Source organism: Diospyros lotus, chromosome 3 (assembly GCF_014633365.1).
Source record: "Diospyros lotus cultivar Yz01 chromosome 3, ASM1463336v1, whole genome shotgun sequence".
NCBI classification, from domain to species: domain Eukaryota; kingdom Viridiplantae; phylum Streptophyta; class Magnoliopsida; order Ericales; family Ebenaceae; genus Diospyros; species Diospyros lotus.
Genome location: NC_068340.1, coordinates 7180670 through 7203744, shown reverse-complemented (window position 1 = coordinate 7203744; position 23075 = coordinate 7180670). Strand labels below are relative to the sequence as shown.

The window sequence follows — 23075 nt, the reverse complement described above, 5'->3', positions numbered from 1 at the left end:
TTTTGCTCAGGAGAGTTGGCAACGCTAGGCCAATTGCCAAAAAAATTCTGCTCATCTTGAGGGAGCACGATAGCATACATCATCCTGGCGCCCACCCCCGGGTCCCTTATAGAGTCTGAATCAATCAGCCCGGGCTGCACCTGGAAGTGGTCACCCCTCACTCTAGTGCTGTTAGGAATTGGCACGGAATTCCGTCTAGGTTCAGCGATGGGAGGAAGAATAGGCCTAAAGTCTGGGAGCTTAGCCTTTAGCTTTCGTCGTTCCCTACGAAAAGGGACAAAAGGTTGGCGACTCTCCTCCCTGATTCTATCAAGCTCGCTGCCAAAAGAAGAGCGAGAGCTGCCGGTCCCCTTCCTTCGTGAGCCAGAGGCATCGGTTAGATGTGGTTCCCCGAGGGCGACTTCGGGGACAGAAAGGTCTGACATGGAAAGGCCTGAAGTGGGAACCGAGGGTTCAGGACAAGAAAGGCTGGGCAAGACACTCACCTCGGACCTCTTCACTTTTAGACGCCTTCGAGACGAGCTAGGAACTGGCGGAGGAAGAAGGCTAGGATCGGGAATGTCAGACGGAGGCCCCTGCGACAAGTCATGGAGCGCTTGAGGAGGAGGTTGTTGATCTTGCTCACCAGCCTGTTGAGAATTCCTACCACGTCGTCTGAGCGTTTGTTCCTTGAATATGTTCATATCGTCTACAAAACAAGAGATAAAAGTCAACCACTTGCATGGATAATCTCTACAATTTTGGGGGTCTACCCTCAGAAGAAGAATAACCAAGAAAGACCATACTCCCTAGAGATCTTCCCTCTTCCTCGGGGCCCTCGTCCTCTTCCTCGCCGCCCTCTTCCTCCTCAACTTGTAAGGCGTCCTCGGGCATAGCCAGTGGTGGCACAAAAGCGAGAGTAGAGGTCCCGGGCATGTCTTCAAGCCGAACACCCCACCCTGCGGCAGCAATATTCTCTGAGGTAAGCAGGTCGGGTAGATTACAAGTGCCAAGGGCACATAATCTCTCAATTACTCGGCGATAGACAGCCCGGGAAATCCCGATGTCATCAAGCTTCTCCGACCAAAAGTCCCGCTCGTTATCCCAACACCAACGAAGCGGTGCTTTCCAGCTAGGAGGAGGCTCGACCACAATCCATCGGGACTCGAAGTCCACCTTATTTTGGAGCTTTTGAAAGAGAGGAGATAAACCCACAATCCTTTGAAGTGTGAAAAAGGCGCCCCTCCGTTCGACCCTCCTCAACCTATAGAAGCAACCGAACAACTCTACGGAAGGAGGCACTTGGATCATATGGCAAAGGATGGTGAATCCAACTAACTGACCCCAACCGTTAGGATGAAGTTGAGCAGGGACAATGCAATGATAATCGAGCCACTCCATGCCAAAGCTAGACAAGGGGAAACGAAGACCTGCTCTTAAAGAAGCTAAATATACCCCGAAGCCATGTCCCCCTACCATAGCGGTACTTGTCTCCTCAGGCGTAGGAAGTCTAATATGATGATCAATTGGGATATGGAAACGAGACTGTATCCCAGCTAATTCTCTCCCCTTCACCGAAGACCGTCGTCCCAAAGATATATATACATTGGGAGCAGGAGGTGGAGGTGGTAAAGCATTCTTAAAACGGCCCATGTTGAGTGCTTAAATCCTAAGGCGCGGCTGCGAAAAGCAAATTTTTTGAGCGAGTTATGACTCCTGGGGGTCACAAAAGACTAAGGGCAGGACCCATGGATGAGGGTCACGCTTAGATGGTAAAGAGACCCATGAGAAGACTCGCGCATGGTTAAGGCCAATAATTAAACCTATGGGTGAGGTCACGAAAGACTAGTAGTTTTCCCATGGGTGAGGGTCACGCTTAGATGGTAAAGGGACCCATGAGAAGACTCGCGCATGGTTAAGGTCAATAATTAAACCTATGGGTGAGGTCACGAAAGACTAAGGGCAAGACCCATGGGTGAGGTCACATAAGACTAAAAGTAAGACCCATGGGTGAGGGTCACGCTTAGATAATGAAGAAAACCACGAGTAGACTCACGCATGGATGAGATAAATAACAAGACCCATGGATGAGGGTTACAAGAAGCTACGACCAGCAATTGGACCCATGGATGAAGAAGTATACCGTGTCAAAACCTGGAATGCTGAGAGAATTCTCACGGAAGAGTGGTTGAGTAATAAAGAAATGAAAGGCCAAATCTCCCCTTTTTATAGCGGTCATGGGAGACATTGTAGAAAGGATAAAGCACGAGAAACCTGAAGATGAAGGAGATAGATGCAGAAAGAAAACATTTCAGAATGAAAACGGCCTCAAGAAAATGGAGTTACAGCATAAACAAAATACTCTTCCTCCCGGTACTCCCGACAGAAAGAGTAGGGAGCAATTGTTATGTATAAAATAAATAAAAGCAGAGTGAGTGCCGAAGAAATCGGGTCAAGAAAGCGCCCCATGGCCCCCCGAGAGAGCGCCACGTGGCACCCCAAGAGAGCGCCACGTGGCAGCCCCTGGGTGGCCAAAGAAGGCCACACAGGGGGAACCACCCCCGAGTGAGGTCACTCGGGGGTGGCAGGCGCGGCCCCCATGGGCAGCCGCGTGCGCTGCCAGGCAGCACGCGGCTGCCTGGTGGGGGCCGCGCCCCTGTGCCAGGGGGGAGCGCCCCCCTCCCCTGAGTGGACGTCACTCGGGGGAACAGTACCCCCGAGTACCCCACTCGGGGGAAGGCAACCGCGCGCACGGCTGCTCGCGCGCGGTTGCCCGCGCAAGGCTGCGCGCGCGGCTGTTCGCGCGCGGCCACGCGCGCAAGGCCTCGCGCGCGGTTGCCCGCGCAAGGCCGCGCGCGCGGCTGTTCCCGCGCAGCCACGCGCGCAGCTAGCCGCGCGCGCGGCTGGCAGCATATGGCTGCCCGCGTAAGGCTGCGGCCGCGCGCCCGGCTGCCAACACGCGGCCGCCCGTGCACGGCCCCTCACGCTCTTTTTTCCATGCTAACAGATACCCCCGAGTGAGGGTCACCCAGGGATCCACACTCGCCTCCGCGGGCCTCCCATTCTTACTCAACCGCCTCCAAGAAAGTCGGCCTAAGGCTATTCCCGCGAGACTCGGTCAAAGCTCCTCCGAGATTCTTGCCACAAAACTCGGAACAAGCGACACATGGATGCCCCTCTTGTTGCTATAAATAGGAGGTCACTTTCTCTCATTCGGTATGCAATCTCTGGCTCTCGCATTTACTCTCTTACTTTCGAATACTCAATTTCTACGGTGATCTAACTTAAGCATCGGAGGGTCCGCGCGGGGACTTTCGCCCGCGCTCCTAACCGATTCTTTCTCTAATAGGTCATCCATTGCTCGGAAACACCTCCGGAGACTCATCCATCGCTCAGAAACGCCCTACGAGACTCACCCATCGCTGCCACATTACCCCGGGAGACTCATCCATCGCTCAGATAAGCCATACGAGGGTCATCCATCGGTGGTTTCCCATTTTATAAATTTTATTGTTGTAATCGTGTAACAACAGATATAAATAAGAATTACCTGGCACTCGAACATGCCTTACCAACATTGTCACCTTGGTAATAATCATTTAGGAAAGGGAAAAAGAAGCATATAATATCTACCTTTTTTATTGTTTTTCTTCCACTGGAAAATGTTCTTTTGGTCAGGGACTGGGATGTGAATTGGTTTATTTTTCAAACTTATATCATAAATATATTATGAAAAGTATACCTCACAAAATTGAATGTCTTATTGGTGTTTTCTTTAATTAATTACTACAAAAAAATGGTTTTGATTGATCACGAAGTTCACCTTGTGCAAGTCAACAATACGATCAATCTTACTGATGCAGCCTCAGGGGAAGAATCAACAAAACAAATGCAGAATTTGGGCTAAAACAGATTGAATCTGGAACAATGATATGAAACTTAGGGTTTAAGAAAACCTTAAATGTTGAATTAGAATAAAATGGCTGGCTACAAGTGTCTTGAAAGTCTATTTGTACTAGGCTTACAACAATAATAAATCCTAGCCATTGATCACAAATGAATCTCTATAATTGTAGCCATCTATCTATACTAGAAATCACACGACTACTTATTAAAGCTAATAATATAAAATACTTTCTAAACCTAATAACTTAAATACTAATAAATCAAAGAATATGCTCCTGGATGCTAGTATCGGAGGGACTGACAAGGAATATCGGTAGAATTTTGAAACGAATTCTTTGGTTATTGGAGAGAGAGAGAGAGAGAGAGAGAGAGGATCAGAATATTCTCATTCATGCCTTTCCTTGGGCGTGGCCCTTACATATATATAGGTGGCTAGGGTTCTTCTAGAAGGTGGCCCTACCATAGTATAGCCTTGTAATGGCTGGGGACACCTAATTTTGCATGATACAAATATAGACAAAATATAGAAATCAGGAACATGGACCAAACTACCCCTAGGAGCATGACAATACCCCTGCCCTTAGAAACATTTCTTGTCCACAAGAAATTTACAATAGTCTGGTTACTTGGGGAATTTGCGTGAGTAGCTCAGGTAGATGCTCCCATGTAGTGTTATCTGGGTGGCGGTTGGTCCACTGTACTAGCACTTGTGTTAATGGTAGGGAATTGTGATAGGTGACCCTTTTGTCTAACACAACTAAAGGTTCTGTCACCTCCGGAGGATCTATCTCGAACGTGGGTAGGTTTGAGCTGTTTGGATCAAGGGGTCCTATTGACTTCTTTAGTAGCAACACGTGGAAGATAGGGTGGATCCCAACCCCTTTTGGAAGTTGTAGTCTATAAGCAACCCTCCCCACCTTGGCTAGCACTCGGAATGGCCCAAAATACTTTGGGCCTAGTTTAGATGGGACATGCCTAGTGAATAATTGCTGTTGGAATCTCCATACCTTCAGATACATCCTATCCCCTTCCTCAAAGCTCCTTTCACTTCTCTTTCGATCTGCCATTTGTTTCATCATAGTTCATGCCACTGTCAACTCTTTCTTTATGACCTGCAAGGCTTCTTGCCTTTGCTTTAAGTGCTGGTCTACTGTTAGCTCCACATTTGAGTAGTGCATCACTGTTGGGATCAATAGGGGTTTGTAACCAAATAATGCCTCAAAAGGGGATCTTTTGAGGGAGCTATGGTAATTGGAATTGTAGCACCACTGGGCGTGTGGCAACCATTGGCTCTAACTCTTGAGTTTGGAGAAGCATACGCACCTTAGATAGGCTTCTAGGCACTAGTTCACTCGTTCGGTTTGTCCATTTGTCTTAGGGTGGTAGGTAGAGGACATGTGTAGCCTTACTCCCAACTGTTTGAACAATTCCTTCCAAAAATTGCTAGTGAACACCTTGTTCCTATTTGAAGTGATGGACATTGGTAAACCATGCACTTCAACCACGGAATCCAACAACAATCTGGCCACCTTCGGGTCTATAAATGGGTGGGCTAAACTTAGAAAGTAACTAAACTTAGTTAGCCTATCCACCACCACTAAGATAGTACTCTTCCCTTCAGACCTTAGAAGCCCTTCCACGAAGTCCATTGAAATTTGTCGCCATGCTTGCTCAAGTATCTCTAAGGGTTGAAGCAAGCCAGGGTATGGAACTTGTTCATGCTTGCATTTTTGACAAATAGGGCATTTTAATACAAAGGTAGTAACCTCTTTTTTCATTCTCGGCAAATAAATCAGTTGTCTGACCTTGTTGTAGGTGACATTCAAGCTTGAGTGTCCCCCAATGGGTGATGCGTGCAGAGCTTGCAACATCCTCTTTCGAAGTTGGTTGTCTTTCCTAATTACCAGCCTCCCCTTGTATCTTAGCTACTCTACCTTCAATGTATTCCCCTTGTGCTCCTGTGGCCCAACTGCCAGTTGAGTCATTAGATCCCTAGCCCAAGATGTTTGTTCACAACTCTCAGACACTTGATCCAATCTAGGATTACCACTGATATTGCTTGGCACTCCCCCATTTCGTCCCTTCTCGACAGTGCATCAACCACTGTGTTTTCCTTACCTTTCCTGTATTGGATAGTGTAATCTAGTCCTAGCAACTTTGTCACTCCCTTCCTTTGTAGCTACGTGTGTAGCCTCTGTTCCCCTAGGAATTTAAGGCTCTCACGATCCATTTTAATGATAAATGGATTCCCCTTCAAATAGTATCTTCATTTCTCTATTGCCATGAGGATTGCTATGAGCTCCTTGTCATAAATACTCAGCCCCAAGTGTTTAGGAGTTAAAGCTTGACTAAGGAAAACGATAGGTCTGCCTTCTTGAACTAGAACTGCCCCAACTCTTGTGTCACATGCGTCCGTTTCCAAGACGAAGGGTCTGGTGAAGTCAGACAGAGCTAATATGGGGGCTTGGGTCATTGCTCTCTTAAGGGAATTGAAGGCTACCTCTGCCTTGTCACTTCATTCAAACCCATTCTTCTTAAGCAGCTCTGTCAAAGGCTTGCTGATCACTCCATAACCCTTAACGAACTTCCTATAGTACCCTTTTAACCCAAGAAATCCCCTTAGCTCCTTGATGGTTTTGGGTGTTGGCCACTCCACCATAGCCATGATTTTCTTAGGGTTTGTAGGTACTCTTTCACCTATGATTATATGCCCTAAGTACTCCACTTTCCTCTCTGTAAAGGTACACTTAGACTTATTTACAAACAACCGGTTAGACTTGAGGACTTGGAAGGTGGTTTAAGTGTTGTTCCATGGTAGGGCTATACACTAGGATGTCATCAAAGAAAATCAAGATGAATTTTCTTAGGTAGGGATAGAAAACATGATTCATTAGTGCCTGAAAGGTTGCAGGAGCATTAGTTAGGCCGAAGGGCATAACCAATAATTCGTATAATCCTTGATGGGTGCAAAATGCTGTTTTAGGTATGTTTAGCCAACTCATCCAGATCTGGTGGTACTCGGATCTGAGGTTGAGCTTTGAGAATATAGTTGCACTAGCTAGTTCATCTAACAAATAATCTATGATTGGGATGGGGAATTTGTTTTTAATGGTGTGGGAGTTGAGTTATCTATAGTCTACACAAAACCTCCAACTTCCATCCTTCTTCTTAACAAGAAGAATAGGGGATGCAAAGGGACTTTGGCTGGGTTGGATTATGTTTTTGGAGAGCATATCCTTAACTAAGCGTTCAATCTCTTCCTTTGAAAAGGAGAGTATCAGTAGGAACGGACATTTATGAGTTCTGTGTTAGGTTTAAGATGAATGGTGTGCTCTAGGAAGTGGTTAGGGGGCAAAGGATAAAGGTTCAATGAACAAGTCCTCAAATTCAACCAATAAAGAGTGTAAAGAGTCATTAAGAGTTACCTCGCTCGAGGAACCGATGAGGGCTTCAAGCTTGAACCACTAATGGTCCTCTCCCTGGGTTTTGCCATTCTTCTTGCACTCATCTTCTACCTCAACAGCATACATGGAGTGTAATTGGGCTATGGCTGCTTCTTTTTGCTCAAATAATTTCTTCGGGAAACTCCTTGAAATTGCCTTGCATTCCCCTCTTTCCATGCACCCGGTTAGTGTTAATCTTCTTCCCCCATTTTCAAAAGTCACCTTTAAGGTGTTGAAATCAAATATCAGAGGACTCATTGAAATCAAATATCAGAGGACTCATTGTCCTCATCCAATCGACACCAAGCACTATGTGACACCCCCCAAGCTGTAGGATCCTCAGATTTGTTGAGAATTCATACCCTTGCATTCTCTAGGTGAACCCTTAACACTTATACTTATTGATCATCCTGTGGCCATTGGCAACAGTCACTGAGAATGGTATAGTGGCTTGCAACACACATTCAAGTTCCTTGGCTGTGTTTTCATCCAAGAAATTATGTGCGCTCCCACTATCAATGAGCACTATTAGTTTCTTCTTCCCTATAGTCCCTTTAATCTTAATTACCTTCTCCGAAGGGTGGCCTTCCAATGCATGAAGGGAAATTTGTCCCCCTTCCTCCCCTTCTTCGGCCTCACCCCCTACTTCATATTTCTTTGTGTCCTCTTCTGCTTCCTTACTTTCCTCATCTTCTTGTCCTTCCATTTGCATCAAGTGCTTTTGGCATTGATGTCCAGGGATGTACTTCTCACCACATTTGAAGCATAGTCCTTTTTGCTTTTTTTGGTCTAGTGTGAGGGACCTTATTGGGCTGGCTTGGATTGGAACTCTTGGTGAGTAGCCTCCCCCTTATTCATCTGCGGGTTGCTACCTTTGTACCCTTCTTCCATAGGGCTCTACCAACCCCCTCCCGATCCTTTTAGGGAAATCTTATGTTTCTTCACAAAGGCTTCCAGAGACAATTCATGTAATCGGGCCTTCTCTGTTGCTTACCTCATGGTAGTGGGTTGTAGTATCTTCACCATTGGCTAAGTTCATCATTTAATCCACTGAGGAAGCTCGATACAAAGTAATGCTCATCTAATGTTGGATGAGCATGGCTGAGTATAGACTGGAGATCCTCAAATCGGTCCTGGTATTCTTCCACCATCCTTCTTGCTTTATTTTGTTGAATTGCTCCACTACATATGTCAAGCTACTCTCCCCAAAACGGGCACAAAATTCCTCTATGAATTCAGGCCATCTCCACTCATTCCTTCGTCCACTCCATCTCTAGAATCAAGAGTTGGCTACATCGTTTAAGCATGCAACTGCCATATTCACTTTATTCTCCTCTGCCACCCTGTAGTGATAGAAGAAGTGTTCGCATCTTTTGATCCACTATTGGGGTTTCTCACCTTCGAACACTGGAATCTCCAGTTTGGGCATGGGAGCATTGGGTTGATTTACCACATTTCCTCTTAGTGTGGCTTTTGCTGCAAACTCCATCCATTCTTACCTCTGTTGTCTTCCTCTAGCTCCGGGAATGATCGGCATTGCAGTTGCTCTTGGTAGGAAGTCCACCGACAAGCTTGCATTGGGTTTCCTAGAGAAGATGGCCAATGCATACGCAGCATTCAACTGCTGGCTTAGCTCGGAGAATTCCTCCCTTAGACGTGAGAAATCATCCCTTATGTTCCTTTCAACCTCCAACATGTCAGCTAGGATGCGGATCACATCCTCTTGAGTGTTTTTGACTCCCACTTCTACGGTCTCCAACCTTTCGTCAACTTGTTCATGACTCTGCCTCAAACCAGCTTCTATTACGTCCAATCACAATTCCATATGCTTCATGCGGGTTCCTTCCACCATGTTTTCTAGCCGATGATCTATGGTTCTGATACTAAATTGTCAGTACTGGAGGGACTGACAAGGAATATCGGTAGAATTCTGGAAGGAATTCTTTGGTTATCGGAGGGAGAGAGAGAGAGAAAAGATCAGAATATTCTCATTCATGCCTTTCCTTGGGTGTGGCCCTTACATATATATATAGGCGGTAGGGTCCTTCTAGAAGGTGGCCCTACCATAGTACAGCCTTGCAATGGCTGGGTACACCTAATTTTGCATGATAAAAATATAGACAAAATATAGAAATTAGGAACATGGACCAAACTATCCCTAGGAGCGTGACACTGCATCACTTACATAAGTTATTAGCAGTCTACGCCTAAACAGGTGAGCCTTAAGATGACATTTAAGAATTTATAGACATAAAAAGAAATAGTGCAGATGAATAATTTAGAGGTTGCAACACATATATATAGGAAGTGATACTTATGAGGAGAGAATGAAGGCCATGCAAGTGTTTATTGGAAGCCACTAGTTGTGCATCCATGGTCAATGACTTTGTGTGGTGGAAACTTTTATGCATCACAAAACAACAGACGTTAACCCCATTGGGTGGAGTTGACTACATAGGGTTGAGAACATTGTCTATGTAGGTGGTTAAACGTAATAGTAAAAAGTCTTATGAACACAGTTTTTTTTTAATCGAAATTTTCCTCCTGGATGGTAAGTATTATCTTGTTCATTGGTAGAGGGAAAGCCTTAGTAGCAACATGAAGAAACAACCTCTTTTCTGAGCAAAGGTAAGGTTGTATATAAAAATGACCCTCTCCTGCAAAATCAGGGGGCCTTATGTTGTGCACTGGAGACGTCCTTTTCACTTCTCCATGTGAAAAGAATTCTGAGGTGATATAAAAATTTAATAACCTTTATTGTAGCTTATGTGATGCAGGAATGATTATCTGATTCTGTACTTTTGTCATAGCAGTTATGCTACTGTAACTGCTACTACTAAGTGTTTGCTTTTGTCTTTTCTCTCTCTTCTTTTAGTTATAATGGTTCAGATTGAGTTGTGCTAGTATTTAGTTCATGGAGTTTGTCTCATGCAAAGAGGGTCCCTTTTTGCTTTCTAATTTTGTTTACTGTTTGTTATATGTGATATTGCTTTCAACAATTAGATTAATTCTATTAAACTGGTGGCTCCATATTATTTTTTTATTTAGTTGAATGTTTTATCTGTCCCTTTTGTGGAATTGTCCAGAAAGCAGGAAGATGTGTATCGTCCCATCAAAGCTTTTGCAGCAAGGGGAGAATGGATGAACTTCGAATCTAAACGCTACACACAGTGTTTGGTACTGAACTTGAAGCATTTTCCTGTACCAAATAATGTGATGGTTTCTTAAACGATCTATGCATTCTGGTGCATTCTCTCATTTTCCTTCTTTTCTTGGGTTGCTTATTTAGAATTAGATTTTGTGCTTTATGTTACTTGTTAGTTGAGTCTTAGGCTACATTCTTTTCTGCTTATGTATGAACTTTATGGAATTGCATAGAGGTATGGTAGCAATGCTTATTAATTCTCTCACATCATCTTTATGTCACTAGTATAATGACCTGTATTATTTTCCTGAGATTGGGTATGCCATAGTGTTTGGGTAAGTGTGGGTCATTGGACTTGTATTGTTTGATAGTACATGTTAGAGGATAGGATAAAGGAGAATTAAGGCCAATTGAGTGTTTAGTCAAACGCAAACTTGACTATGTTAGGTTTGCACAAATATGTCACCACATACTCGAGAAGGGGGGGTTGAATTGGGTGTTATATAAATTACGTTAAGTTTTGAATATTTATTTTTTGCATCAAATGAGAAGAAGTGCTATAAAACAGTGTGTATGGTGGAGTTTGCAAAGTGTGAAAGGATCTAAAGCAAGGATAAATCGAATGATGCAAGAGATTTATAGTGGTTTGGTTCAACCAGCTTAATCCACTACCTAAGCTACTCACTAAGGATTTCTAAATCCACTAACACTTCCTACTTGAACTCAAGTAGGTTCTCTAGCAATCAGCTAGGTAGATACAAATCCTCCTACCAACACTTGGTAGGCCCTCTAGCTCATAAGCTAGGCAATACAACATTTTTTTACAATCAATAAGAATCTAAGAGATAGCTCTCTTAGTTACCATGAGGCTCACACAAGTATCAAAGGCTACAACAAATATTACAATAGATACACTTTGCCTTTAACGAAAATTGAAAGCATAAAAAGAATTTAAAGATGAGATATTAGTTCGAGCACTTGGACTATTTCATTAACATCTTCCAAAGCTTCCTTGGGCTCTATTTATAGTTTTCTCTAGAGTTTGAATTTAATGAACCGTTGTGGCAGTCGTTGGGAGCATTTAATGCTTGCAAAAAATAGTCGTTAGAGAAATTTGTAATGAAAATGGTCGACAGATTCAGAAGATCGGTTGACTGTTTTTCCCAAAAGCATATAAACCGGTTGACAGGTTAGAGAAACCAATTGATTGACTTCAAATAGGCGATTGGATCTAATGTAGTGGCTGTTGACTGATGGTGGCCAAGAGCATGCAATCAGCTGGTCGATAACTTCCAAAGAAACGGTTGACCGATTCTTAAAGATGGTCGACAGTTTGCTTGCCTTTAACAGCCCATAGGATTACAGGTACAAAATGGTCAACATATACGACAAAGTGGTCGACTGATTTGACATATATTAAGACAAAAATTTCCTTTTGCATAATTTGTGATTTCCAAAGATAAAATATGATAGGCATTTGATATTTTCTATTTGATAAAATATCATAGTTTTCTGTTAAACCAGGGAGCACTGGAATTTCAAATTAGACTGATTTAGGAAACACACACTCACACACATAGATGAGTTTGATAGAACAGAATTCAAGAACGACAAACAGTAACAAAAATATATAGAAAATAAATCAAACCACACGGAGACAATCAAGTTTATCCTAGTTCAGATCATTCCTTAGAATGACCCTACATCCAGCCTTCAAACCCCTCGAGAGCAGTCTTTCTTTGAATTAGAAATGATCAGTACAACAACCTTCCACACGAGTTCAATTTTGGATCTTGCCGAGATTACAAAGAACTATCTATTCTCTAGTCTTTCCTCACACACAGAATGCACTCGTTAATATCATGCTATCAAACGGTTAACCCCTGCCCCCTTATTTGTAGACTAAAAGGGCGGATAAACCTATATAATATAACCGGGTTTGATATTACTGGTTTTACTCCCAACTAAATGAATTACCGTTGGAATAAACAATCTCCTATCTAAATGAGCCGCTTGACACATTGACTGCTTCACCGAATCCTAGGCTTACTCGAGGCAAACTTCTAACATTTTCATCATCAAAACATCAAAAGATAAAACAACAGACTAGGCTAGGCCTAAGTGAAGCTGATGGTCAGCCATCTGGTCAACCATGGAAGCCAAGAAAGTCTGGACAGGTGACAGTTGAACAAATACAGTGATAGGCACTTGATCAAGAGTGGACTGTGGATCAATTGTTTAAAACAGTGAAACAAAGGAGGTCGACTGCCAAGTGAAGAGCCGACTGGGACATCGGCTGAGAGTTGGGGATTTAACAGTTGATAGGCAAGTTGACTCTAATATCACCTGTGTTAGTCTGCTGGCAGGGTTTCAGGGTTTATTCTGAAGCTGATTTTGGAGACTTGGTTTGGTGGCTGTAAATGAGATTGTGCACCAACTTTTAATATGTTATTGCCCGTGATGTGGGGAGTGTGTAATGATGTTTAATAGTCATTTTGATGGATTTATGGTTGATCAAATATGGGAGCAAATACAGCTCATTTGGAGAGCATGATTTGATGCTGAAATTGTGCCAAGGGTTGGGGATGCTCATTATAGAGAGTACAATGGTAAGCTGTCAGATCCGAAATCTGACAGTGAGAATTCTCTCTAATTAAGAGAGAAACTCACGGAAATTGAGGAGGAAAGTAGAGTCGAGAATTGGGAGGGAAAAGTTAGAGAGTAAGAGGGAGAACTAAAGAGAGTTTTGAGAGGGAAAATTGGCTGATTCAATTATCAAAGGTGATTACAATTGAGCTGAGGCAGAGTAGTTATACTGCTCAGCTGGGAATAGGCACCAAAACGGTTGCCCAAATCCCTTCTGGAATCAGCAACTTGCCTACCCACTTGTAGACAGTTAGCTTTGCCAGCACATGCTGCCAGCAAGCTAAATCCTCTCCTAATCAAAAGAAATAGCAAATGACTATAGCTACTAATTATCACAATGTATTCAATGTAACGCTTAGCAGCTAGCAGCTAGGTACGTGACATAAGCTTTGAAGCCTTCTCCTATGTTATGTGTGTATATAGTTTACTGTGATACCTCATGTGTGTATAAGGCCAAAAAGGAGGAAAGACAAAAACTAGACTTGTGCTGACCAATTGGAGATCATTGTCCAAATAAAAAGGGTATACAATAAAGCTGGAGAAAGACTGTATTGAGCTGAAAGACGATGGACTTTTCCGATGCTATTTGGCTAGCTTAAAGTGGCCTTGTTATATGCATATATGGCTGTAAATACCAGGTGTGGTTTGCATTGTATTGGCTGAGGAAATGTAGCATGTAGAGGCTACAAAAGGGAAGAAGCAAGAGTGTGGTTAGCCCATAAAATTTGAGTAATGGAAAAGGGCTGAAATGGACTGATTTCAGCCTGACAAAGGATTGATAGCATGGGAAAGTTGGCTGGGCTATTGGAAAGACTGAGTGGTATTGCAAAAAGAGGGGATTTACCGCATGTGGAGAGAAAATCTTAAGGAAAGCTGATGAGGGCTGAAAAGGCTGAGTTTTTACCGAAAGGAGGTCTGGAAGGCTGTAACCAAGCAGGAGTTATTCTTTTAACTATCTCCAGCAACCCTTGGCTATATAAGTTCTAGAGTTGGGAAGAGTGAGTTTTTCTTCCTGCTTGTTGTGTGTAAGAGAGATTTAGAACTTTGAGTTGCTTCTTTTTTGTTGCTTGTGTAGAGAGAGTATTGTGTGAGCTTGTGTCATTATGTTGCACTTGTGGTCCTTGAGCTAGCTGAGGGAACTTAGTGATTGAGTTGTTGTGCTTATTGTGGCAGAGGGGCTTGGGTTGTGTTTTGGTGAATACTCCAATTATGTTTGCATTTGTGGTAAGATTGCTTTCCATTCATAATTTTCCATGGCATGAATGATGATGGCTAGTTTGTATGAGTTGTGAATGCATGTGTATGAAATGTGTGCCATGATATTATGTTGTTCATTGATTATGAGAGCATGCAAATGGATGATGTTTTAAATTTGAAGAATTCTCTGCTTGCTGCAACAACTTTGAGTTCATACTTGAGATGTCTCGCCTTACTGCATCAACTTTGAGTTCATATACTTACTTCTTCAATATTCAGTGAAGGTCAGGGATTTTGAAAGCAATGGACTGAGTCTTACTCTAACCAAAAGAGAGGAATTGCATCGGCTGAGGGCTCAAATTGACGACTTAAGTAGGCGGTATATCCGAAATCTAAATGATGATAATGCTTCACTTCTCTTCAATGAGACAGAGCTAGCTGGGTTACCACCAGAATTCCTCAAGGTTAAAATGTTTCTTTCTCCATCTATCTAATTAGGACCAATTTTACTTCTGTTCCGTTTCTTCATTCTGCAAACTTTTAAATTTCCTGACCCTTATATGAGAAGTCATATCATCATCATCATCATTATTATTATTTTTTTAGTACCTACCATCTAATAGCCCAAAGCCTTATTGTTGAAACCATATGTAGAGCATTTACCAATTATTATTATTATTATTATTATAGCACCAACCATCTAACGGCCCGAAGCTTTATGTAGAGCATTTACCATCTTATTTGTAGCATTTGGGTTGGTAATGGTAGCCCTGCCCCTGTCTAACAGCAGTAAGGCTGCCAGCCACTGGCAGTTAGATTACTTTCCATGCCCTTTTTGGCTGCCTCCTTCCAGCCCAATTTTGTTCTTTGATTAGGCACAGTTCTAGGTTTTTAGGCCCCCCCCACTGCGCGCACACACGCATGGGGGCAAGAGCATGCACATGCACACAGATCTAAACATCAGAAATATTATGGTCTAATTCCCTGGAAATATCCTAATGATATACTTATACATTGCAGTCTCTAAGGGTACAAAGCCTGTTATGGCAGCAAGGTTGTCCAATAACCCACAAACTCCTCTCTAAGGATCGTATTATACATTCCAAAATGGGACAAGACAAGTCAATCCAGCAATATAAAGCATCAAAACAGTGGGCTTCCACATCAGCTGCTTGCTATCAATTTCAGACCATTAACCTTCAGCTTCTATGGTCATCTGGTGCTCACAAGCGCTCACATATAGTGAGCTAAATGTCACGCCCCGCGCGTGACACTACCGAAGGCAGCTGCCAGCGGCTGAGAGAGGCATGGAGATATGCGCAGGAGGTGTGCAAGGCTGAAGACACAAGAGGAATGCGCTGCTGAAGTTGCGGGGTGACAAAGGCGAGAGGGCGCGCCATTGGGCATGCAAGCAGGCCGACGTCAAAGGGATGCATGGGAGGTTTGTGGAAGATTCCGGAAGTCTACGGGACATGGTTGACTTGGCGAGATCTGGAAAACTCCATGGTAGAGCCTTGAAGGAACTCTCTAGAAGGCTAAAGAGAATTGTAGAAGAATGGGGCATTCTAGAGAATTCCAAGGGAAGATTCTAGGGGCTTATTCTAGAGAGCTTCATTGTAAATATCTAAGATATTTTGTATAGAGAATTTTAGAGGGTGATTGAAGGCCGTTGGATCAAGTTGATCCCCACCGTCCATTCTAAGGAGGTGGTAGTATAAATAGGGGTGAGGCCTTCATTTGTAACCATGAATCCAAGAATCCAACACTCAAGTAAGGTGTCCAAGAGTGTAAAGCTAGAGAGCTAGAGTGAGGCACTTGTGCAAGGGCAAGTGAGGACTTGTAGTCACAAGTGTTCTATGAGGGTCGTAATTGTAGAGAGTTTTAATACAAGAGGTTGTATATTTCTCTCTACGTTTGTTTGCCGGGTTTCCCTTTCATTCCCCTTAGAAGCACTTGAGTAGTGCTTGTGTGAGGATCAGGCTGACTTAGCTAGTATCCGTGGGGACAGATCAAGGAGCTAAGGCCGCACGGAGCTTGCAAATCTCCAAGTCTGTGACATAAAGCTCAGTTAGAAATGTCTCGTGCTATGCATGAAATGCAACACAAAAATGACATGTCTGCAGCCATTTATCTGAAACAGTTCACTTAATCTGCATATAGGCATAAATACCTTGGATTTAACAACTAAAAGAGCATGAATCACATGGTTCACTCACTCCGTATCCTTTGGCATAGGCCTCAGGAGATTCTCTCTATTTCTCTATAGGTTCTTCTCTATTCTTAGTTTCTTCAATTATCCCTTTCTGCTGCCCAATTGTCTGCTTATATCCTACTTCCATACTCTTCTTCATTTGTGTTGTTTCTTTTCTTTATTCTACTATTATGGTTCTTTAGGATACATCATATTCTGCTCAATTTTGTTTTCCATCCATATCGTTTTTGATTGTTAGCATTTGTGTTTATTTGCTTTGCAGATTCTGGACGATTTGAGCATTGCACTTATTGATGTTTTGTTTCATTGTTGACTTCGGGTGTGTTTTTATGCAGAGCTTAGACAAAGCTGAAAATGGTAAATTCAAAGTCAGCCTGAGAGGTCATCATGTTTCTCCTGTACTAGAGTTCTGTAAGGTACTATAGATTCTATGCACTTGCACTCAGCAGACAGGGACATTAAATTTTTTCCAAATCAGTAACCCTTAGCTGTTGGAGTTATTTTCTTTTTTAATTTTTATCTTTTGAAGTTAATGTACTGAATATTTGAGAAGACATTTAAATAGATCTGTTTATGGTATATTTGCTAAAGTACTACTGGAGACTAAGAAATCTATATTTTGCCTGAAGACTGCAGATATTGAATTTTGTAGATAGCTTTTTTTGTAATCCCTTGGATAGATACCCCTGAATATATATGGATGAACATATAAGATCTGGAAAGACATTGGAATTGAGTTTTACATGAAATGTTCTCCACATCCTTTTACCAGGTATGACTGTTAGGCACATTTATGTTGATCTGGCTTTCCAATATGAAAAATTCAGTTGTGAATGCTTACTGTCATGACTCCCGTAAATAGGTGTTGATCTCAGCTACTTATAGTGGAAGTCATACCTTGACTGCAGAAATATCTAGAAGATGTCGACCAGACCTTTCTAGAGATATGTAGAAATTCCTAGAAAGCTCTAGATGCTTCCAGGGTATTCCAGATCATCCTAGAAGTCCCGGGTGTTCCTAGATGGTACTAGAAGATTCTAGGATTCTTCATATTACTATGGTTTTCTAGAAAACTCTAGTGATGTGTAGGGATATTGTAATTGTAATTACTTCTAGACTTTTCTTGGAGGTTGTGTAAATATCTTAAGATATCCATTAAATGGAAGAATCCTAGCCACACATTCTTGTCATGGGTGCCTATAAAAAAAGGAGAGGGCTTCATTTGTAAGGGCATCCAAGAAAAGTGTTGTATTTTCGGAGTGCAAACAAGAGCCCTTTTCGAAACACCCTTGGTTGTTCCTTTTGCCTTTCTCTTCATTGGTTTTTTTTTTTTTTTTTTGATTTATCACTGTATTTTGAAGGAGTAGGGCTGAATTTAGGCTCTCTGGTAAAGGAATTGGAGTGCCGCACAGGTGTTTGAATGTTAAGCCTGCAATATTATGCTGTACTCTGACCTGTTACTTTCAGCAGGAAACCCTCAAAAATATTTCAATGGATCATTTGACACAATATTTGCCTGCCATTGGAGTCCCCAACATAATCTTTTATCCCTATCAGAATACACAGATCATCTACTTAGGAAATAATGTAAGAAAAAAATTAAGAAAAGGGAGTAATAGCTGAGTTATGAAAGATAATTAAAAAGAAATAATACAACAACAACAACAACATATCCAGCCTTTATCCCACTATGTGGGGTCGGCTATATGAATTCTAGACTTCCATGTATTTCTGTCTTTTGTCATATCTTCATTTAGATCCATACACTTCATATCAAACTTTAATGTCTCTCCCAAAGTCTTCTTGGGTCTGCCTCTACCTCTTTTTTTGACTAATTGTTCCATTTCATCAACTCTCCTCACATGGGCATCTCTTGGTCTCCTTCTCACATGACCAAACCATCTTAGTCTATTCTCTCTCATCTTCTCCTCGATTAGCATTACTCCTACCTTATTACGAATAACTTCATTTCTAATTTTATCTTTTCTTGTATGGCCACACATCCATTTTAACATCCTCATCTCCGTTACGCTCGTCTTTTGCTCATGCTAGTATTTGACTGCCTAACATTCTGAGCCATATAATAAGACCGGTCTAATAGCTGTCTTATAGAATTTTCCTTTTAGTTTTAATGGAATTTTACCATCACATAACACCCTCGATGCATTTCTTCATTTTAGCCAACCTGCCTTAATTCTATGTGTGACATCCTCGTGAATTTTTTCATCTTTTTGAATCATTGATCCCAAATATCGAAAATGGTCTTTTCTTTGTAAGATTTGGTCCTCCAATTTTATTATAACATCCTCCACTCTTGCATTCTTACTAAATTTACATTCCATATATTCTGTTTTCTTTCTACTTAATTTAAATTCCTTAGATTCTAAATTGTTTCTCTACAACTCAAGTTTAGTGTTCACTCCTTTTGTTTCATCCACCAACACTATATCGTCTGCAAATAGCATACACCATGGCACCTCTGTCTGGATATCTTTAGTGAGTTTATCCATTATTAGGGCAAATAAGTATGGACTTAGTGCATAACCTTGATGCAGTCCTATTGTAATTTTAAACGGTTCAGTATCCCCTCCGCATGTTCTGACCCTTGTCTCTGCACCGTGATACATGTGTTGGTGCAATCAAGTTTCAGGCAAATGGTAAATGGAAATCTAGGAGGAAGCCCAAGTCATCTGGTTTGAAGTTTGACTCAATCTTACTAATCTCATGACTCCTCTGTACTAATTACTTTTAATTTGCTATTTATATCTGTTTCTTCCACGTGGATTTAAAGAACCCAAACCTTAACTGGTTAGCCCCAAGTTAGTTTATGGGCTACGTTCTTTTGTGTCTTCCTCCTTTTTTGGAGTGACCCAGGCCTATGAGTTCAAGAACATTCTTCTTCTCTCATTTTCATAACACAACAAATTGATTTCATCAGCCTATTATCTCAAAGGCAAAGTTTACATATTAGGAGTGGAATTCCTTAGTGATCCACTTTCCTAAAGCAAGAGAAGAGAGTGTGTGGTGTTGATGATGCACCTAGCCTGGCCTTGAATCCACTACTAAGGAAACAAAGAAGACTAAAGAATCCATTGCAGACGCTTGCCTTTGGATTGCAAAACTCCAGGCTGAGGAAAAGTAGACTTTAGAAAATTGATTTTTTTTTCCCATTATGTCGAAAATTCTTGATGAAAAGTGAGAAGACAGTGCACAATCCATAGAGAACAAGAGATACAAGTGCTCTGATCCTAGTATTCCTTGCTTCAGTAGGTTCAGGAAGCTTTGGCATTGGGACACATTATGATAGCTAGGCTGGGGGGTTTACTTTGCAAGCTCAAGAATAAATGACTGCAGCAGTAGATAACTATGACTTGTGGTCTTTGACGTGACTTCTTTTTGAGTGGTCGAGTTTCCAGTCTAAAGGTCTTCCATAGTGGGTTGCGATTATATGTTCTTGATGAAAAACGTTTTTCTGGATTCCCTTTTTGCTTGTACCTGGGAATATGTGTTGGACCTTTGGTTGTGTTTAAGCTCTGTGATCACATCTGCAAAGTCACATGATCTAGGCTCAAATAATTGATATCTTTATATTTTTCTTTCCATTTTTTATAAGACTTTTTCTTACCAAATAATGAACATATAAGGTCTAGAACTTTGTGCTGCCTCTTTATTAGATCGAATAATGAATTATATAGTTTAGGTATTCTGATTATTGAAATATTCTCTTTTTGATAGTTAGTTTTTTTTTTTAAATTCACTTGCCTTTCTTAGAAGTATTATAGACCTTTCTTGCAATCAGGCAGTCTGAGTTCTTCTTGATTACGGTTTTTGTTCATTTAATGCTATGTCCTAGCTAAATCATCAAATGGTCTAACCATATTGTGGAACTTTATCTTGTCAATGAGAACATTTTCAGCTTTTCACTAAGGCACTAATTTTGCAAGCATCTTTTCTTATATTTTTCCTAATCTTTTTCATCTTCTTAATAATTTTACTCCTCATCTTTGAACTTAGTATGGTGTTTTTACTTTTTACCAAAATATTCATTGGAGGGTACATTTTTGGTTACACTTTGAAGGATTGGAATTTTTAAAATTTAAATATCCTTTTGAATGTTGGTATGAGTACTTGTGAGGAATATATATACGTGTGTGTGTGTCCCTTTAAATGGTGTAAAAGGGTTTGAACCCTTACCCAACAAGAACATACTACATCTTAATTCTACTATATGGGTCGGCTATATGAATTCTAACCTACCAATCATTTCTATCTATGACCTTGTCTTTTGTAAACCCCTTATAGCTCATATCATACGTAAAAGTTTCCCACCAAGTTTTCTCTTGGTCTTTCTCTACCTAAAAACTTATTCTATTCTACCCACTTTCCTTGTAGGCACATCTATTGGTTTTCTTCTTTCACGACCGAACCATCTTAATCATGTCTCATTTATCTCATCTTCAAAAGGAGCCACTTTGGCCTTATAATGAGTAACCTGATTTCTATTTTTTTCTTTTCTTATATGATTGCACATCCATTTGAACATTAAAAAAAAAATTATGCATGGGGTTGTGTGATACCATGTGTGAATATGATATGATAAGAATCTCCTTAAGAATGGGATGTGGATAAAGTAGAATGCAATAATACTAAGGTAACATATGCTATATGTTGTAAATGTTGTATGATTAAAGGCTGCTTTTTTTCCATAATATATGGAGAATTTTTGAAGGATGAAGGTTTTTATGGGTACTATCATAATCAGTCACACATAATGATAATATAATCACTGTCATCACACAAGTAGAATATATCAATAGAGAAGTAAGGCACAGAGTTTACTATAATGTTTGGAAGGTGCATATTTTTGCTTACACTCGTTGACAAATCTACCACGTTTTTGTAGTCATAACTTTGCTAGCAATAGCAAACTATATTCATGGAATTACTTTTATAAATGTTCTGTCATGTGTATCATGCTACAAATACATATCATAAATGCAGCTTTATACTAAATATTTTGAAGGTAGGTTTGACAAGGAGGCGTGTAGCTGTGGCTTATGGGCGGAGATGTGAAGGCAACCTTTCGATATTGGAGAGTTTGGTAAGACAAAGCAAAAAGGCACACCTTTCACTGCACACATGATGATTACATGAAAGCTAGTGCTGTTGCACCATCAAAACTTCTGGAACTTTTTTTAATCTTTACTACTTGATTGTTACTTTTAACTCTGTCTGGTTGTTAAATATATGCAGGCACACATTCCTGTATCATTAGTTATTTTTTATACAATTTTCAGCTATATTAAATTCTATTTCATGATAGAAATGATTTGCAAGCTGGATTTCATGTAGCTGACCCACTTAGTGGGATTAAGGCTTGATATATTGTTGTTTTTGTTTGCATTCTATTTCATATCTCATTTGGATAACCAGAAGGGGTTTATATACAGATCTACATATAATAAAACAGGAAATAACAGATACGGAAGGAGTATATACAGGAATATCTTCAAGATTTGCAAGTCTATATTGAAATATTATAGAAATATTCTAACATCCACATTAAATGGTATTACTTTTTGTAGTTTGCCATGATGTCTATTGCCTTGTTCTTCTGTTAAACTTTCTGATCAGCTTCTTTTGAGTTTTGACACTGTGGATTGTTACTTGGAAGGATTGTCAAGTTCTTTGATGTTGAGTATATTTGTTTGTAAATTATAGCATGCTCAAAGACAAAGTAGTAGCTTTAATTGACAACTTAGAGAAGTTCCAGAAAGATGGGCATCTTAAATATATGATATTAATATATATTGATTTATTAGTCTTATTTACATTTTTGTCTTCCAATGTAGATTTATCAATAGATCTCAACTTTTTTATCCTTCCTGCCATGATACCACATTTAGGGTTGAGACAAAAAAGCCATGGTTTATATTTGCAATATTGTTTTTGATTTTTTTCTGGCTGTTTTCTGTTGCTTGTTACTGCCTAAAGGCATATTGGAATTTTTCTTGTATCATTTTAGGTTGAATTGCGCCATAAATTTGCTAGATTGCTTGGCTACACAAACTATGCAGACTATGCCATTGGTAATAGAATGGCAAGTTCATCTACAAAGGTTTGTACACATTTATTTTTTCATGTAGTAATCTCTACTGGATATCAATTTAGATTAAGTATTCTCTCAAACTGTATTATGTGATCCTAGTTTCCCCTATGTTTCTTTGATGAATCTCTGGTTATTCGTGAATAGTTTTTTTCCATAACCAATTTACGTAGCCCTATTTGTTGGTTTTGATTTAAGTTCCTGGATAGCTGAAGACCATGGTGATGTTTATCAGGCAATTGCTGTTTTCATTGGATTGAGATTTGGCCTATTGATATGCACTGCTGATTGAATAGTGTGTTTTCCCCCACTTCATTGTTATTATTATATTGTGTGTGTGGGAATTTCATTTTATCTGCAGGCGAAAAGAAGAATCATCTATCTATAACAATGCACAAAAATGATTGATGGGCTTTAACCTATTTAAATTAAGTTAAATTT

The 23075-nt window shown here is 40.8% G+C and overlaps 1 protein-coding gene across 2 annotated transcripts in view; it reads left to right on the top strand.

Annotated features, from left to right (window-relative positions):
- Positions 1 to 23075, top strand: part of LOC127797587 (probable thimet oligopeptidase) — a 40999-nt gene that overhangs the window by 10535 nt on the left and 7389 nt on the right. The window contains exons 4-8 of one of the 2 annotated variants that reach the window (XM_052330619.1): positions 10415 to 10505; positions 14601 to 14780; positions 16864 to 16944; positions 21552 to 21629; positions 22554 to 22646. In XM_052330619.1, the coding sequence (XP_052186579.1) occupies positions 10415 to 10505; positions 14601 to 14780; positions 16864 to 16944; positions 21552 to 21629; positions 22554 to 22646 (523 nt within the window). The remainder of the gene's footprint in view (positions 1 to 10414; positions 10506 to 14600; positions 14781 to 16863; positions 16945 to 21551; positions 21630 to 22553; positions 22647 to 23075) is intronic. The other variant, XM_052330620.1, reaches the window with a different exon arrangement.